Source organism: Pteronotus mesoamericanus, unplaced genomic scaffold (assembly GCF_021234165.1).
Source record: "Pteronotus mesoamericanus isolate MK-2021 breed Mesoamerican mustached bat unplaced genomic scaffold, CSHL_Meso_final contig_78, whole genome shotgun sequence".
NCBI lineage: Eukaryota > Metazoa > Chordata > Mammalia > Chiroptera > Mormoopidae > Pteronotus > Pteronotus mesoamericanus.
Window position 1 is genome coordinate 21,799,955 of NW_026555258.1, and position 15,085 is coordinate 21,815,039.

The 15,085-nt window shown below is 37.6% G+C and overlaps 1 protein-coding gene across 1 annotated transcript in view; it reads right to left on the reverse strand.

Annotated features, from left to right (window-relative positions):
* Positions 1-15,085, reverse strand: part of RAD23B (RAD23 homolog B, nucleotide excision repair protein) — a 48,903-nt gene that overhangs the window by 14,653 nt on the left and 19,165 nt on the right. The window contains exons 2-5 of the mRNA XM_054584564.1: positions 14,451-14,532; positions 11,916-11,995; positions 9,021-9,289; positions 5,195-5,250 (exon numbers count right to left, since the gene is read on the reverse strand). Coding sequence (XP_054440539.1) covers positions 5,195-5,250; positions 9,021-9,289; positions 11,916-11,995; positions 14,451-14,532 — 487 coding nt within the window. The remainder of the gene's footprint in view (positions 1-5,194; positions 5,251-9,020; positions 9,290-11,915; positions 11,996-14,450; positions 14,533-15,085) is intronic.

A 15,085-nucleotide genomic window follows, 5' to 3' on the forward strand; every position in this document is an offset into this window, starting at 1 on the left:
ACGAGGAGATAGAAGCACTGATTGATTGTCTCCCATTCACACCCTGACCGGGAATCAAACCTGCAACCTAGGTATATACCCTGACCAGGAATTGAGCCTGCAACTTCTTGGTGTATGTGACGATGCTCCAACCTACCAAGTCAGGACTCTGCCATCTGCATTTCCATAAGTGGCACCAATATCCAATCCAAGTAGTTGAACCAGAAAACCTCAGAGATTTCAATTCCCTTTCTCCTGCTTCCACATTTCATCTTAGCGTATCTGGTAGGTCCATAGCTCTAAATCACATCACAAACCCACCCAGTTCTCCCTGTTTCCACTGCCTTCACTGAAGACCAGTCCAGAACAATCACCGGTCTGGATTACAACCTGCTTCCTCCTCTCCTGCCCCTAAGCCTACAAATCATTCTTCAGCCAGTTGGCAAAGTAAGCTTTTTAAAAAGAAAACCTCATCTCGTTTAGCGCTCCCAACCCTCAACAACTCTCCATACGTAACATTTCAACCACACTTATCTTCTCCCGTTTACTTCACAAGTCATCCCTCCTCCTGCCTCAGAACCTTTACGTGCACCAGGCCTCTTTGATGTCCAGTTCCTTTACAAACTACAGTTCTCAATCTAAATGTTACAGTCGCAGTGAGGTACTGCTTAACTATCAAGTGCCTTCTGTTTTTCTTTATGAAAGCCATAGTTTCTAGCATATCATTTATCATGATTTGCAGAATATTTTACTCTTCTCTTCCCCCCCATCTGAATGCAGGTACAAGGGACCGTATTATTTGCATCACTGTTTCCCTGACACTCATCAGCTGAATTTTTTCCTGCAGAATTTGAAATAAAGGTATGTAGTAACTGTGAAAGTACAGTTTGAAAAACTAATCATCACTGAGCAAACTTGGCATCTGAAAGTTTGTTTAGGGTAAAAGCTTTTCCTTTTCCATTCCATAAAAAACTTGTTAATATATTTCTACTTTTAAAATTATCCATTGATATAATGCTGGCAAAAGCCAATCAAGTGCCAATACATTTGCAGTAATCTTGTTCCCAGACACAGAAATTAGCATCCATAAAAACAAAATTAAAAGTGGTTAAGTATCAGAACTACACTATTTTAATAGGGTGTTTCTCATTTAATTCTTACAATAACTCTTTGAAAAAGGATTATTCTCCTCTCCTTTAAAGAGGCGGCTGAGGCTTAGAGAGAACTGATGGTGGTACCCGTGGCTGGTGCGCCACAGTGCAGAGGCACACACACAGGCTCTGAGACTCTGCAGCCCCCACACCTAATCGTTATGCTATGGCTCCTAAAATTACGCTTCCTAATTAAGAAAGTTATAAAAAAAAATGCCTATAAGCAGTCTGATACTTTTTAGATTTATTTATTTTTAGAGAGACAGGAAGGGAGGGAGAAACAGAGGGAAAGAAAATTGATGTGTGAGATACATCAACTGGCTGCCTCTCACACGCCGCCAACTGTGGACCTGACCTGCAACCCAGGCATGTGCCCTGACTGGGAATGGAACCAGCAACCTTTTAGTTTGTAGGCCGGCACTCAGTCCACTGAGCCACACCAGACAGGGCACTTTTTAGATCTGAAAAGTATGAAGATAATTAGGGACAAAAGACAACACAAGACAATGCTAAAGAGGTTATAGAAGTAGTGAATAACTTTATACATGTCATAAGAATGACTTTTGGACATCTTTTAGGTCACCGAGGAGCTACAAAATGAACTAACAATGACCTCCTTAGATTTACCTTTTAGAAAGTCTACTGTGCCAGAGAAAAGACCAGTTAGAACCAGGTAATTGAAGAGCATCAGTGAGGTCAGGACATAAACTAAGGCAATGAAATAGCAGTAGAAACAAATATTCCAGAGACTTGTGGGAAGGAGGAGCAACAAGACTCCTGGGCTCACTAGCCCAAGAGAGGCAGAGGGTCAAGGATGATGCCAGTGTTTTGGTAGAGGGTGGATGATGATAGAAGGAAGGGAACAAAGAAGAATCAAATTGGGGAATAATAGATGAGTCACCTGAAACCCAAAGACTTTGTGGAGGTTATAGGTTTTTTAGTTGGCAATTTAAAGAATGAGTCTTGGACCTGGCTAGTGTGGCTCAGTGGACTGAGTGCCGGCCTGCACACCAAAGGGTTGCTGGTTCCATTCCCAGTCAGGGCACATGCCTAGGTTGTGGGCCAGGTCCCCAGTTGGGGGCACGTGAGAAACAACAGATTGATTTACCTCCCACACACTTATGTTTCTCTCCCTCCCTTCCCCTCTCCCTCCCTTCCCCTCTCTCTAAAAATAAATAAATAGGGGGAGAGAGGGAGAGCCCTAGCTGGTGTGGCTCAGTGGACTGAGTGCTGGCCTGTGAACCAAAGGGTCACTGGTTCGATTTCCAGTGTAGGGCACATGCTTGGGTTGCAGGGCAGGTCCCCGTCAGGGGGCGCGCGAGAGGCAACCATATATTGATGTTTCTCTCCTTCCCTCCCCCTCTCTAAAAATAAATAAAATCTTGAAAGAAAGAAAGAAAAGAAGGACGGAAGACTTCTCAAAGAAGACATTTAAAAAAGAAAAAGAGTATGGGAGCTCACAGGGAGACATGTACTAGTTAAAATTTTGGGAATCCTTGCAGTATAGTATATGGGAATTCTACTAGGTTGGCCAAGAAGTCCATTATGTTTTTTTCTGTAAAATAAACATTTCCACCAATAACTTTATTGATTTGGATATGTCGGTTGTCTCCTGCTATTGGCTCTAGTGGGTAGAGACCAGGGGTGCTGCTAAACATCTTCCAATGCATAAGATGGTCCCACAGCAAAGAATTATTTGGCCTAAATGTCATTAGTACCAAGAAACTTTGCAAACCACTTCTGACATGTTCCATCAGTCAAAGCACCTTTTCCATATGCTGGACAAATCTTTTTTTATGCATTTCAGTTGCATTTTTACCTTTCTTGAAATAATAAAGCATAATATGCTGAAAACGTGGCATTATTTTCTTCCATCTTCAATACTAAAATGGCTACATAAAAATTCACCAGTTTTTGGGTTTTTCTTTAACGCACACTGATATGGCAGCTGTCACAGTACAATCTAACATCATTGTTTCAAATGAAGTTAAAGATAACTAAGCACTACTAGAGCCATCATCCAGAAAAAAGATAAGGGACATTTTAGCCAAACCAATATATAAAATATGGTATAACTGCCCTTCTCATGGTATGAACTTTGAACTAAGCCTAGAGCAGAAATGCGAAAGCAAAAAAACAAACAAAGAAAAAAAAAACACCAAACCCATATATATTTATGGTCTGAATAAAATGTCACTGCATTTCTATTGAACCAGGAATGGCGACAGCCAGAGCCTCCAGCAGCATCAGGGGCAAGTGCCAGCTGGTTCCAGCTCTAAGGCTACAAAGCACTTTACTGACACCTGGGTAATCAATCTCCTTTGGCCCTTCCAGTATGTCTGCAACGATTTCCTAAGAGTAAGCCTTTCTCTGTTTGAAATACAGTGATTTCTGTTTTCCTGACTGGACACTTAACTAATACTCATTTGGCAGCAAGATAATCCTAGAAAACAGTCCTTCTGAGAGGCGAATGTGGGTTTGGTACATCCGGGTGATTTTAGGTTGATTATTTAAGCAACTATTCTGCCCCTGTATGTGCTATGGGTAACCCAGAGTGCCATTTTCAATAGTACTAAGGGCATCAAGGAGTTCAAGCCCAACTAGGTCAAAGGGCCAAGCCCAGACCTTACGAGATGCTACTGCTGCTGTAACCCTGCTGCTGTAGCAGTTAAGCAAGGAACCCAGAGGCCCCTATGTCTCTGAAGCTGCCGTTCCCTCCTCCTGTTCCCAGTCATCTACCCTCCACTATTTCCAGTAATATAGAGAGTACCAAATGGCAGGAATGGGGTGTCAGCCAGGAGACCAATAATTGGAAGGCATAGCAGGAACTGTACCTGCTATGTTACAGTGGAAAAATGGGGAAAAAACAGAGCAAAACTGATTTTGACAGACTAGGTGTGGGGGGAAGGCGGAAAGATATTATTCAACATGTAAAACTACAAGTTTTGGAATGGAATAAAACTGCATTTTCACAGCAAGTACAATACAAACAACAAGATACAGATGGAAACCTACAAGGCTACAAGCTGAAATAAAGGCTGGAGGTGAATAAAGATTAAGTGTGAGACAGATTTATAACATTTTATACCGATTTCAAAGACATTTTATTATAATAAACCTGCACACAGATCAAACTTTGTTAAGATCCCCTTTACCATTCACATTTGGAAAATAAAAATTATTTAAGGAAAGGAGTATGCTTAACTCGAACAGTACAATATAAAGGATTCAATGTATATTCCCAACAACAAGACCTAGAATGTTGTGTGCTAACCACTGATAAAACAGGTTGAACAGAGAAAGACAAATACCGTATAATTTCACTTATATGTGAAATCTAAAAAACAAAATAAATGAACAAGCAAGACAGAAGCAAACTCACAGATACAGAGAATAAACTGGTGGTTGTCAGGATGGGGATTGGAAGGCTAGGTCAAAAAAGTGAAGTAATTAAGAAGCACAAATTGGCAATTACAATATAGTTTCATCTTAGAGAATATAGTCAATAATACTGTAATAAATATATGTGGTGCTAAGTGTTATAAGACTTACTAGGGGGATCGCTTTGTAAATTATATAAATGACTAATGACTAGGTAGTATACCTGAAACTAGTATAACATCAAATGTCAACTATAATTGAAAATTAAAAAAACAACACCATCTTAAAAAAAGAAAGGATTCAACATTTAAAACATTAAGTTACAAAGTCTTTAGTAACATTAATTATCTAAATCAATCATTTAGCAGCTTGATTATAAGCAACCACGAAAACAAACATATTTATGCCCTGACCAGCATGGCTCAGCTGCCTGGGAGTCGCCCCACAACGTGGAAGGCTGCTGCCTGATTCCTGGTCAGGGCACATGCCTGGGATGTGGGTTTGGTCCCAGGTCCACGTTTCTCTCACATCAGTATTTCTCTCCCTTCTCTCCCTCTCTAAAAATAAATAAATAAAATCTTAAAAAACAAGAACAAAAACCAAATACATTATCATGACCTGGAAAGATAAAACTTAAACCTCTTCCCTATTTCTTATAAGGTATTTACAATGGTGATACTTACCAAGTGCACTTGTTGCATCTTCAAAAAGGTTTGACCGAGAAGAATCTCCTGATGTACTGCAAAAGTTTTTTAGAAAATCATATTAGAAAGTATGTAAAATTTACATTAAAGTTTAGTAACTGGTGCTCTCCCCTTCTGGCTTTGCCTTCCCCTTCTTCTTCTCCCACAGACTTTTACCTCCTAAATTCTAAGGGACCCACAATACTTGCACCCAGGGGAGCAATGGGCAGCAACAGCGCGTCCTGGGCTAGCCCCCTGAATCTGCCTCCAAGGCCCCTTTTCTCTGACGTCCCAGTGAGCCGACCACAGCTCTGCCCCTCCTGCTGCTCCTGTCCTAAGCCCTTTCTTGTTTCAGATTAGTGTTTAATTTCTAAAGAGAGTCTTTGATTTTAATTAAATGTAAACATCTGGCTATAGTATTTAAGCAGTCTTCTAAATTAAACCTTCAACCTTTATTCATTTATGCATTTACACATTTATACATTTTTGGCTTGAGAAAAACTTTCAATATTAGTACTTACTCTGTTCTGCCAATCCATTAAAATTTTAATTAAAATTAATTAAAAAATTAATCCACTTTTAAATGTTCAAAGATAAAAAATAACATCTCACAGACAGCTTACTATCTGAGGAACACAAAAAGATAAGGGACACCTATTTCCCTGAAAGAATTTACATGACAAGTCAAATAATCTATGTCAAGTCACAGGAGAAATGCCAAAAGCAGCACATGATAAACAGCCAAAAGCAGTATACAGAAACTGCATTAGGCTAGAAAGGCCTGGGAAGTCTTTACATAGCGGAATTTTAGTTAGATCTTATAGGTGAGAATGACCACAAAAACTTGGCTAAGTCCAAGTTGTAATGGAAAGTTAACCAGTTTAAAGGGACTACCACAGGACACTTTAGTTCTGAGAAAACACTGTAGCATGGCAAAAGCAAGGGAAATACTTGTGTCTGAATTCATAAATTACTTTCTAAGGCTCAGTATTTTCATCAACACAATGAGGTCAACAATAGTATCCACATATCCCAAGATGCTGTGTGTAGGGTTACTACTGGGGAAGTGCTTAGCAAGGTGCCTGGCATCATAATATCCAATATGATCATTATAATCCCTTGGTGTAATTATTAAAGTATCTTAATTAACTACAGGGTCCAGCACAAATAATGCCCCCTTTTTATTACAAAATCATAAGCATGTAATTCTGTAACAGTATCACACTCAAGCACAATACATGACATTTTAGGTGAAATGTTCAAATTAAAACTATACATTATTACACACATATTATTACCCTACCAACCACGCTCAAAATAGGCATTTCTTCTGCTGGACCCTGTAGATGGTAAAAGAACTAATTCTCCTGCACAAGACCCCTGCTCCGAGACACCACTGCCACGAGTTTCTATACAACAACCACTTGTGTCCTCCTCTGTGTGTTTTATTTAACTTAACAATTATTCCATGTCAACACACACACAAGCACCTCAAGTTTTCCCAACAGAAGCATGGTATTCCATTTAATTGACCAAATCAAGCTCTTACTAAAGAACTTCCAGTTGGGCTGCCAAGATTTAAATTCTTTCTGTAGTCAAATTTATAATTGTTCCCCTTTTTTCGACTTTCTGGTTAAGATTATTTCAGAGGCCTCAAATTATATCTTTATCTTAGATTAAGTCCCGATACGTATTTTCGTCTGCTTCTGGACTACTGTCTATCCCGCTAAGCAGTCTTCCTAGTAAGAGCCATTCTAAGTTACTGTAATTGTTACCATGCAAAATACATTTCACTATCTGGGAGGGTTAGTCACCTTCATTACTGTTCTTTTAGAGAACAGTTTGTGCTATTTTTGCCTTGTCTTAAAATTTCTTTTTAAACATTACAGCCAAGACTGAGGTATCATTTAACCACCATTCTTCATTCTTGATTTCGCCTCACCACTTCTCCCCTCCCCATCAGCACAGGAAACCGCTTATCAGTCAGTCTACTGTCTCTTTGCTACTGTTTTTCTACACATTAATATGCATTCCCATAGAAAATACACAATGCTGTCTGCGGTTTTTGTTTGTCTGATTTATGGTTATTACCGATATTGTTTTGCAATCTGCTTTTTCACACTTGATAAGGAAGCCCTGAAACCACATTCATTTAATACACATATATACTGCACACTTTAACTGGCCTGGGGTACTGGATATCAGGGCTTCCCAAATGTTAGGAAGCCTAAGAATTCACCAGGGGAGCTTGTTAAAAATACACACTCTGGCACCCACCTCCAGACAATTTTGATTTAAAGGTCTGGGGGGAGGGGGCCCTAAGAATTAATTTCAAACAAACTGCCAGTGATGCTGATGCTGCCTCCTGACTGCCACACTTGGAACAGCACGGCCCTCTAATTTGAACAAGTCACAGGTCAAGTCATTCCCTTACCTTACTAATGAATATTTAGGTTGGTTACAATTTATCCTCAATTACAAACATAGTTGTGCACAATTGCAGCTATCAACCTTAGAGAATGAATTAAGAGTGGAATTTGCACTGCAATAGTTTTTAAAGAACGAAACTGACCTAAGAAACAAATCCCTGATAATAAAATGCCAGGCCAGTGGTGATGGCAAACTTTCTATACCCCTAAAATTCTATCAGAATATCTCCGGATAATTCTCTCACCAACTTTTGCGGTTTACAGTGCACTGACCGTTTTGAGGCACAAAGGGACTAAGGCACAGTTACGCAGCTTGTTTTCTGAGCTCCTCTCATCCTTCCCTTCCTGTGTTAGCCGTCTCTGTGGTGTATCATTTTGGGAAATAAGAGCAAACATTTGGTGCACAAAGCCCAACTAAATAAGCAACTCCAGGGTCAGCTCTTCAGGATCACTGACCACTAGCTATGTATGCAACCTGTGGAAGTCTGGAAGGGATCCTGACTCTTAGAATAGGTGGAGAAAACCGCGTCCCCAGGAAGAAACAAAGAGAATAGTGATGACTAAGACATCTGAATGGATGGTATCAGTATTAGCACATTAAAATGTAATAGTTCTGAAATGACACCCAGTTTTTAAAGGAGCTTAAAGCATTTAAGGAAGTAAGATATAGTGTACCAACTCAAGACACAATTAATTACATTTACAATGTTTAAATGGTTTGGGAAACCAATCTGTTAAATTTTTAAATTCCCTCCCATACACAGAACTGACCAACGGCCTTTTGATGTAATTGCTTAGCCTGCTTTGGATTGCCTCCCACCAGGTAAAAGTGCTGAAAGCATTTTAAACTGTATAAGGGAGAAAAATCAAGTTAGGCAATGATACCTGAGAATGCCTAAAGCAAAGTATAGCAGGCAGGCATAGGGAAAATATTTTACTACCTGAGCCTATGCTGTCCTGTTGGGAATCAGCTGCTTGAGAAGAGGCCCCAAATGAGCAATGAACCAGGTGACTCACATACCTCCAAACATGGTTGATTAGGTCAGACATAGAAACTACGCTTAAAGGCAGAACACTGGTATGTCAAGCTACAATATATATTGTAATTTTATCACTGTTCTTCTTGGTCATTTGATTTCTACACAAAATGAGTAACAACTCTGAATCTCTATCCCTTTCCCTCTAGAAAAAAGAAAATGCAGACTATACAAATCTGGATTGTGGAAACTTAAACAGACAGAAGTATACTGTTTTCGCCAGAGTTCAAAGTTTAGAAAGAGTTTAACATAGGATATAGAAACTTAATTTGATCAAAACAGTGATCAAAATAAATACATCCATGAAATTCTCAGTATGAACATATTTTGAGATACAATTTCCTAGGAGCTAGTTCTTACCTGTCAGTTGATGCCGGGCTAGTAGCCACTGGTGTTTCTGCTGGCTTTTCTGCAGGGTTCTCTTGTTTTGCTGCACTAGCAGGTGCAGATTCAGAAGTTGTTGTCGTTGATGCTGGAGTGACAGATGCAGGTGTGGGAGTGGGAGCCAAAGCAGGGGCGGGGGTTGGGACCTGAGCCACAGCTGGTGCCGTGGAGGAACTAATCGTGGTAGTGGTGGCAGGATTCGATGGCTGAGTTGTTGTTGGTGCTGGTGTTGTCACTGCTTTGGGCTAGGCATATTAGAAAGCAACATAATGAATTATGATAAAATACTGCATTATTACCTGATCTCTAGTTGGACTACATTGTTACAGGATGCAACAAACACAGCTAGTAATACAACCTTCTAACAACAATAAACTTTAAAAGGCACATAAGTCAGTATCAGCCCTCTGAATCACTATTCATGTTACTCTTTTCAAAGCTAATGAGGGTATGTATATTTTCTGAACTATCAACCTCAATTAGCTCAATTAGTTTTGGTCAATTTGAGCCAGTAGAGAGTGCATTAGAAAAAAAGCGGCTAGTGCAAGGTAGGAGGAAAGAACTTTGAATAACTGTTGTAGTAATAGCATTTATTTCCTCTTTTCCCTATTCTAAAAGTCGTGTATTTAGCTCTGTAACTTTTTAAACTGCCAATTTACTACTCTGCAAATTATTAGTATTTCAAAACTCCAACATAAATGAAAAATATAATTTAAATGCATTATGCCCACTTAATATTTCCCTTGAGATCTGTAATGAATATAATATTCTAATATTACCTCAGGGTCTCTGTTGCCAGGAAGAGTGACTGACTTTAGCCTCGTCCTAGACAGTACTAAACCCACCTGACTTTTTGAAGCTTTTTTGCTTACTTTTGATCTTAATTGCTTTCCTGTCTCTTCTCTGTAATAAGATCATTTTTGCATTACTTCCATAATGCCTAATTATAGCAGTCTTCTTCCCCACCTAATACCTGGCTTCTACTATTAACTAGAAAATAAAGCAGCCACCAATATCACTGGAATCCTATGTAAGATAAGGACAGGCCTGTCCCTGGCCAGTGTGGCTCAGCTGGCTGGAGCACCATCCTGTACACAAAAGGGTTGTGGTTCGAACCTCTGTTGTGGCACGAGAGGCAACCAATCATTGTTTCTCTCTCACTTTATGTTTCTCTATCTCTAAACTCAATAAACATTAAAAAGGGGAGACGGAGGGGCTTGGCTCCAAGTAGTTCTTCTCCAAATGCATGCATCTATTCTGAGACCTATCCTGCTAATTCTTAGTTCTGTTCTAACATTCAAGCTTACTACAATACTAAAGAAAGCAAGACCAATAACAAACATATCCAAACGTGTGGTCACCACACTTTCCATTATGTACAATGTATGATAAAACTAGATGACACAATGGAATATTATTCAGCCCTAAAAAGGATGGTAATGCCACAATATGGATGAACTTTGAAATTAGTCAGTCACAAAAGGATAAATAATATATGATTCCACTTAAATGAAGTATGTAGAGATGAGGTATGTGGATGGAAAGTTACTGTTTGATGGGTACAGTTTCAGTTTGGGAAGACGAAAAAAGTTCTGGAAAACCAATGGTAGTGATGGTTGCATAACAATGTACATTCTTATGCCACTGGGCCTTACACCTAAAAAAATTTTTTCAAGTCCAATTCATGTAAACTATTACTTTTTCTCCTCAGTACAAAAATATGTAGTAGTTAAAATTTGTTGAACTCTATTTCCTACTGCATATATAAATTTTTTTGACTTAAAAACACACACTTATTCTATTTTTGGTCTTTGATAAGCTGGTTTCTAATTTAAAATTATTTTTCAGTGCTACAAGTAATACCATTCTTCTGAGATTACAACAATTCAATCCTAAAAATCAATGTCATGAATACTGATGCTTTTCAATGTCTTAACTCTTCACTGCATGCTTACGTATCATCAAACAAGTATGCAAATAAGATCTCTGGAAGAATCTATATTTATTTCTGCTTTAGAGAAAAACTTTGGCTTTTGTAACCTATCCCAAATATATTCCAGTCCAATAAATCACAGAAATGTTCTGTTAAAAATAATTTAAAATTCCTCGTAATCATTCCATCATTTTTTCAGTTGCCTCTTCCTTTGTAGTTTCTAAACACCTATCCCATTAACTAAGAAATATCACTGAAAATAATATGAGTCTACTTGCCTTGCCTTTGCTACAAAACCTTGAGGAGTATGTGAGGTATAGTACATAATTTAGCAAGTCCATTTAAGATACCCTCATAAAAACTACAAAATAAGAAACATTAATTCAATTTCTAAGAATCACATTTTCTAATAATTACATAATCAGTGATTTTACTACTCCAACAAAATCTAACAATTTTTTAAAAAAAGTATTTATTTTCTTTAGAGAGGCAGGGAGGGAGAAGGAGAGGGAGGAAGACATTGAGGTGAGAGATATTATCTATTGGTTGCTTCTCACATGTCCCAGCCACGGAACTGGCCTGTAACCCAGGCATGTGCCGTGACCAGGAACTGAACCAGTGGACCTTTCGGTCTGTAGGCTGGTACTTAATCCACTGAGCACACCAGCCAGGGCTAAAACCTAACAATTTTTAAAATGACATTCTATATGTCAATTGTTTCAATTTACATAAACTTATGTTCAAACTACAAGTATATAACATTATTAACTTATGGTTGACCCAAGATAAATTATTAAAGCCTTCAGAAACAGTTAAGTGCACGCTACTATGGATGTGCATAAACTGGATTCACTCAAAGGTGTAAGGGCTGGACCTGGAATCATTATTACTTAAAAACTCATAAGCATGAAGGTATACAGAATAAGGCTGAAACTTACTTTTGTCACCATAACCACCACAAAGTTTTTCTCATCAATTTTATATTCTTTTAGAGCAGTATCATCATTGAGGATTTTGCCTAGTATATAAAGGGGGAAAAAGTTATTTGAGGCATAGTAACCTTTGCCTTACACATGTTAAATTACCAACATCAATTCTATCAATACTTTCCCAAAAGAAAAACATTAACCAATAAGCCAAGAATAATATAAATGGAAACATGATTAATTAAAAAAGCATAAGCATTTAACTAAAAGGTATCAAACATATAGTATAGATATCCTACGCAATTCTTAAATCTTAAAAAATTATTACCTGATAATTTTAAAATTATAACTTTATAGCTTTAAAATTATACTAATAAAATATTTGCTGGTTAAGGATATATTAACTATATTCCTAAGAAAGGAAATTATGAAGACAAATAAAATTCAGTATTGAAATTGCCCAAGGATTCTCCCTGGGGAATAACCTATAATCCTTTCTCATGAAAGGAAAAAGAGAAGAACAAATTTCCTGCTCCCACAAATAACCAGATATCTGGCAAAACAAAAATATTCCAACGCTATAAAAGTGAGATACTCAAAAATAAAAGTACTTCAGAAAACGGCTCATCGACAGCACACGGAAGTGACAGATGATACAGAGCCGGGTAAGACACAAAGTGCGCAGGACCCCGCAGCGCTACCGAAGGCCTGGGAAGGCCTGGCGTTGGGCCGGGGTTCCGCCAAGTGTCCTTTTCCTTGCATTTCGTTTTCCACTTTTAAAAAGTTATCGAATAAAAAGCTACAGGCAAGAAGATGGACAGAAATAGCGTTTCTATTCTATATGGGACCAAGAAAACAGCAATGAGAAATTCTGGTTTTATGTCTGCCACCATTTTGAAAAACAAAGAAAAGCATTTTCTCCACAAAAACAGACTATTAAGTCTATTTTTAAAATACATTTTCCTGGTTACTAGTAAGGCTAGTAATGCAATTTCCTGTTCATGTCCTTTGTTACTTTTTTAAATTGCGTTACCCTTTCCTTATAATTTTCTAAGAGCTCTATATATAATCTGAATATTAAACTTTTCTATTCTTGTCACTTATTTATGTCTCATATCTTGACATACAAGGTTTTCTATATTCTTCAGTCATTTTTGATATTTTACTAAAAAAACCCCAGATAAAGTGAAATTTAATTTCACAGAATGATTCCAAGTACATCAAAAAACATAATCAGTGTAAGTGGTTCCATTTCAAAGGATTAAAAAAAGGCTCGGATTGATTAAAAATACAAAAGCTGGAGATGCGACAGTCTCCTCAACAAACAATGATGGGAAAACTGGAGAAAAACAGAACAATAAAGCTGGACCGCTATCCCACAGCACTCATAAAAATTAACTGAAAATAAATCAAAGTCTTAAACATCAGACCTGATACCATAAAACTCCTAGAAATAAATGTAGGAAACCTCAATAAATTTGAAAAAGTAGGGAAGAAGCTCATCAAATAATGTTTTGCACATGATGCCAAAAGCACAAAAAACAACAAAAAAAATAAACAAATGCAACTACATCAAACTCAAAAGCTTCTACACAACAAAAGAACAGTTAACAAAAAGACGAAAAGGGAACCCCTTATACATTGTTGGTGGGAATGTAAACTGATCCAACCATTATGAAAAATACTATGGAGCAATTCCACTTATGGATATATACCCAATGAAAACAAAATTTCAACAAGCTATATTACTCATGTTTATCGTAGCACCATGCACAACAGCTGAGATATGGAAACAACTCAAATGCCCAACAAAGATGAATGGATAAAAAGATGACACCATACAACTGAATATTACTCAGCCACAAGAAAGGAAGATATCCTCCCATTTACAACAGACAACATGGATGGACCTTGAGAATATTATGCTAACCGAGGTAGGTCAGATAAAGACAAGTACTGTATGCTATATCACTTATGTGTGGAATCTAAAAAGAGTTAAACCTGTAAAGAACAGAGTAAACAGTGGTTACCAGGGGACTGGTTACGGGGGTGGGGGAGGGTGGGGCAGCTAAGAGTGATGGTATTTAATGGAACAAACTTGTAACTTGTAAATAAACCTCAGAGATACAATGCTCAGCATGATGAATACAGACAATAATATTGTACTATAGTGACATCATGGGATAAATGTGGGTACTTCAGTAAACATATTACAAAATATAAATGTATCTAACATGCCATACACCTTAAACTTACAATGTTACACATCAAATTTATTCAACAGAAAATTAACAGAATATATAAAAACTTATCAAAGATTAAACAAAACTAACATTGCTGGAGATATATATAAAGCAAATGTAAATAAAGAGGGGACTGAATATTAATATATTCAAATGACTGCTTGTTCACTGCTTCTATCTGTACAATCATGTTTCTGACAGAATCAATTTGTATACACTACAATTCATAAAATGACAATTTCTAAAACTACAAGAATATCACTGTAACAAAGAAAATAGAACATTTTCAATATTCAGTCCATACCTGCATAAATTAATTTTTGACCCGCTACAGGAAAGGCATCTTTACCCTTTTCAGATTCAATCTTCTCTTTCAGTGCTTTCACCTATAGGAAAAATAAAGATTTTTTTTTTTTGGAAAAAGTTAAACAACAAATGGCAACCCTGAATCTGAATAAATGATGCAAGAAAAAAAATTTATACGTATTAATGCCTCCAAAATCTTAATGATTGTGTCTTCACAATATTGCATCGAAAGATACATTATTGCCCTGGCTGGTGTGGCTTGGTGGAATTAATGCCAGCCTGTGAACCAAGGTCGCCGGTTCGATTCCTGGTCAGGGCCCAAGCCTGGGTTGCGGGGCAGGCCCCCAGTGCAGGATGCTCGAGAGGCAGCTACACATTAATGTCTCTCTCCCTCTCTTTTTCCCTTCCTTCCCTTCTCTCTAAAAATAAATTAATAAAATCTTAAAAAGAAAAGACTCATTATTAATTTAACCTATATTATTAGGTATGGTAAATATAAACTTTAACTACCATCTGTTACACATACACAGATTTTCAAAAACGTTTTACCAGTTGACTTGATAAATCTATTTAAAATAAAGGTTTCAACATCAAAAGGTTTGATTCTCATTATAAAGTTTATGGGTGTAATTC